The sequence below is a fragment of the Notamacropus eugenii genome, chromosome 5, assembly GCF_028372415.1.
Source record: "Notamacropus eugenii isolate mMacEug1 chromosome 5, mMacEug1.pri_v2, whole genome shotgun sequence".
Taxonomy (NCBI): domain Eukaryota; kingdom Metazoa; phylum Chordata; class Mammalia; order Diprotodontia; family Macropodidae; genus Notamacropus; species Notamacropus eugenii.
Window position 1 is genome coordinate 23,945,863 of NC_092876.1, and position 3,992 is coordinate 23,949,854.

General features: G+C 51.5%; 1 protein-coding gene across 1 annotated transcript; it reads right to left on the reverse strand.

Annotated features, from left to right (window-relative positions):
- Nucleotides 1-1,239: 1,239 nt before the first annotated feature.
- LOC140503623 (sialic acid-binding Ig-like lectin 9) lies at nt 1,240-3,384 on the reverse strand. The gene is made up of 4 exons (XM_072607763.1): nt 3,273-3,384; nt 2,825-3,190; nt 1,893-2,177; nt 1,240-1,549 (listed from the first exon to the last, which is right to left on the reverse strand). Exons 1-4 carry the CDS (start codon nt 3,304-3,306, stop codon nt 1,305-1,307), a joined length of 930 nt encoding a protein of 309 aa, XP_072463864.1. The 5' UTR covers nt 3,307-3,384; the 3' UTR covers nt 1,240-1,304.
- Between the last annotated feature and the right edge of the window lie 608 nt (nt 3,385-3,992).

Sequence of the window (3,992 nt, forward strand, 5' to 3'; positions counted from 1 at the left end):
CCTAGAGGATGCTGAGCCAGGCAGGTGTAATTGCCTCCATCTGCTGGGCCCAGGTGGGGCAGATTCAGATGCAGGACTCCATCCTCTGAGGGCTGGGAAGAGGCCAGGGTTTGGTCCCCTAGGATCCAGCTCAGTGTAGCTGGGGGATTGCTGTTGGCAGCACAGAGCAGGTGAAGGGATCGTCCCTCCTGTGCCACAAGAGCTAAGCTGTTTCCTGGGGCAAAAACTGAAATAGAATAGGAGGCCCCAGGAGTGAGAACCTGGAGGGATCTCAGAGATCTCCTTCATTGTACCTAGGAGAGACCTGGGAGCTAGAAAGCAGGTGTGACTTCCCCAAGATTGCACCAGGAAGGGGCAAGTGGAAGAGGACGGGACCCCAGGCAGGAAGGGAAATCCCAGGCCCAGTCCAGCCTGGATTCCTGCCCCTTCTGCCTGCACTGCACCTTCCCTGGCTGCTTTCCAGGCCATGGAGGTCTCCCCTGCCTCTGCTGCTGCCAGGACACACTCAGCCTGGGTCCTTCCCTTTACGCTTCTTTCTTTCCTTCTTTTCTACTTTCCTTCCATCTTCTTTCTTTCTTCCATTGCCTTATTCTTTGTTTATCTCTCATATCTTGCCTTCCTTTTTTTCTTTTTCGTTCTCTTTTCCTTTCTATTTTCTTCTTTTCTTCCCTTTTTCCCTTTAATATTTTTTCTTCCTTCTTTCTTTAGTTTTCTTTTCTCCTTCTGTATTTCCATGGAATGCTTCCATCCTAGGAATCCGCTATAATCACTACTAGGTTTCAGTTTCCCACACCCAGCATACCTGGGATCTCCAGGCCCACAATGCACCTGCCCTGACTGAGTGCTCAAGCTCGGCCTGAATGCCCAGACTCCTGTCCCCCAATGACAGCACCTCCTCAACCCATGCCCCATAGCCTCCTCCTACACAAGCCCCTCCAACCCCAGATCAGCCCTGAAACCACCATCAATGCCCCAGGGAGCAAAGTCTCCCCATTTGGCCTGCACTGCAGAGAACTAGATCAGCTTCCCCAGTGGGGAAACCTTGATGGATCCAGTGGACCTAGCACTGTCCTGGGAGCTGGACCCCAAAGAGGACTTTGTTCCTCTTACCCCAAGCATTGTGCAGTGGAGAGGTCATTATATTTAGCCTCTACATTTAGAGTTCACACCTCTCTGGTGCTGGGACCTCTGTGAACCAGGCCAGGCCCTGCTCACAGCTTTGAGCCTTAGTTTTCTCATCTGGAAAGTGGGGATAAGAATTCTCCCACTTCCATCTCATGGGACTGTTGGGAGGAAAATGGTTTCTAACCCTTAAAGTCAAGAGTGAACATGATCTGATGTAAATCCAAGGGGAGAGGTAGTCCAGGCCAAAGAGTACATGGGCCTGCAGAGTAAGTCTCTGTCTCCCTCTGCTCTCTGACCTCCACACCCACCCTCAGGGTAGAAGCTGAAGCTCCAGGATACCCTCCCTGTCTTCCCTCAGGGGCTCTGCTCATACCTGTTGTCCTGTTGTCCAGGGCCATGGTAATGGTCACATTCTGCACAGCATCTGCAACAGAAGCACCAGGCTGGCTGGGAGTGGGGCTCTCTGCCCAGCCCAGCATCAGGCAGGAAAGAGATTAAATTCCAGTATCAAACAATATCAGATTAGAAGGAGCTCAGAAGCCATCCAGGTTAACTCTACATGACTGACCCTGGCACATAAAACCATGGATGCTGAGAGAAAAAATGGAAAATCCCAGTCTGTGGCTCTGTTGAGAGCCAGTTTTCCCTGCCCCACACAGGAAAAAAGTATCTGGTTTCTCAGGCCTGGGACCACCACCCTGGGCTCTTAAACCCCCTTCTCTCAGCTCCTCACTGGAAGATGAAGGTCTCCTGCCTCCAGCACTCACACGACACATGGAGTTGAACAGTTCTCTCTGAACTCAAACTGCTTCCAGGAAAGGTGACGTGACAGGTGAAGCTGGCGCCATGATGATGGTGCTGAGGAATGAAGGAGAGCATCGAGGAGGAGGAAGCCTCAGATATTTGTGGCTTGGAGGAGAGGGCAGCCCCCATCCAGGAGAATTTCAATGGCCTGTTTTCCCCACAGGCCCAAGGAAATGTACAGTTCAGAGTCACTGGTTTTCCTAACTCTAGCATCTCTGGAATAGAGATGTCTGGTCTCTGGATGAAGTCTGGAGAGGAGAGAGTCAGAGAGTCATGGACCAGAGAGGAGAATTAAGTGTGAAGTGTCCTTCCAAACACTGGTACCTACGCTGTTCTCCAGGCGCCTGCTGTGGTCCCCATCATAATAGGGCCCCATTCAGTTCCCACACCCTTAACAGTCTTCTGGGCATCCCCTGTCATCCTCAGGACTCAAGTCACTCATAGACTATAAATCAAGAGGATATTGTATTAAAGGGAATAAAGAACAAGCCCTTCATTATACATAAAGAGAAAATGAGTCCCAGAGAGAAAGGGAAACATTATACAACAAAATTCCCCTAAGTGTCCGTCAGAAATCTGGGATTTGAATCCCCTTCCTTTGGCAGCAGCTCCAGAGTTCTTTCCCAAACAAGCAAGGCCCGTATCAGTCTTGTCTGGGGACCTTGTTCCTCCCAAAGGGGATCCCACCATATTCCCTCCCCTTTGCAGCTCTGGAGCTTTAGACAGACTCTTCACACACTTCCCTGGGTCTGCCTCTCTCCTTGAATGAGTTCCCCACATGGACTCCATGTTCTGTCACTCCCCCCACAGGGTGCTTCAGGATCTCAAGGCCAGCCCATTCCCCAGACCTCCCTGCCTCATACAGTGAGAGCCTCCCAGGAGAGGAGCTTCCTACCTGTCACATTCACATAAAGCTGCTGATTTCGGTAACTGTGTCTATAAGATCCACGGACAACAAAGAAGTATCTTCCTCTGTCTGTGAACCGGGCATCTGTGATTCTCAGGGAGCAATTGTTCATCTTGGTATTCCCAATGAGATGGAATCTCCCCTGGGCTTGTGGTTCCACCCTCAGATTTCGCTCACTGGCGGCCACAGGCAAATTACGTGAAATATCAGAACCTTCTCTGAACCAGAAGCCATAAATGGACTCATGGTAATAGAGTCTGAGTTCATCAGTGTTGAAGGTGCAGGGGACTTGGGCACACATTCCCTCCTGCACAGTCACTGAGGGCGGCACCTCCAGTCTCTGGCAGAGGGACCCTGAGGGTAGACAGACACCAGGTAAGCATTTCCATCTCTTCTCATCCCCCAGACCAGCCTCCCTTTGCCCAGCCCCACTCACCCTCCCAGAGCAGGGGCAGCAGTAGCAGCAGCATCTGTGAGACAGGAGAGAGCCAGGCTCCACTGTGGTGCTGTGTCACTCCCTGAACACTACGGCTCCCACTGTTCACCTCTGTCAGGCTGAAGGCAAAGAGGAAGATGAAACAGGAAGTCCTTGTGTAGAGAGTGAGGGAGAGAATCATCCTCAGAAGAGGAACCCCTGTCCCTTCCCCTCACTGTGCTCCTGGCCTCCTTAGCTGAGTTCAGTGGGAATGGGGCTCCTGTCCTGGGCCTGCTGCAGGGACAGTCAGGACTCAGGTGCTGGAGGAGGACAGATCTGCTGCCCAGGCTGGGGGCATGGATGTTTTATGGACCAGTGTGTCTATGCAGCTGATGGAGAGCAGTGACCAGAGCCCGGCCCAGAGCTGGTGCTGACCATCCAACACTGCTGCCCCTGTCCTGTGCAAGCTGAGCTGGGATCAGGGACACCTGAGCTGAAACCCGGTCTCAGATATTTCCTGTCTTTCCTCCATACCAGCATCAATTTTCCCACCTGTAAAATGGAGATAAAGCAGCACCTATTTCTCAGCCCTGCTGTGTCTATGAAGTGTGATATTTTCCATGTATTTTGTAGACTGGGAATCACTGCAGAAATGATGGTGATGACTATTGTTCCTTTTCTATCCTATAAGACCTCTCTGATCCAGCTAATTGAGCCTTGGCCTGCTTTTTGTATGACATT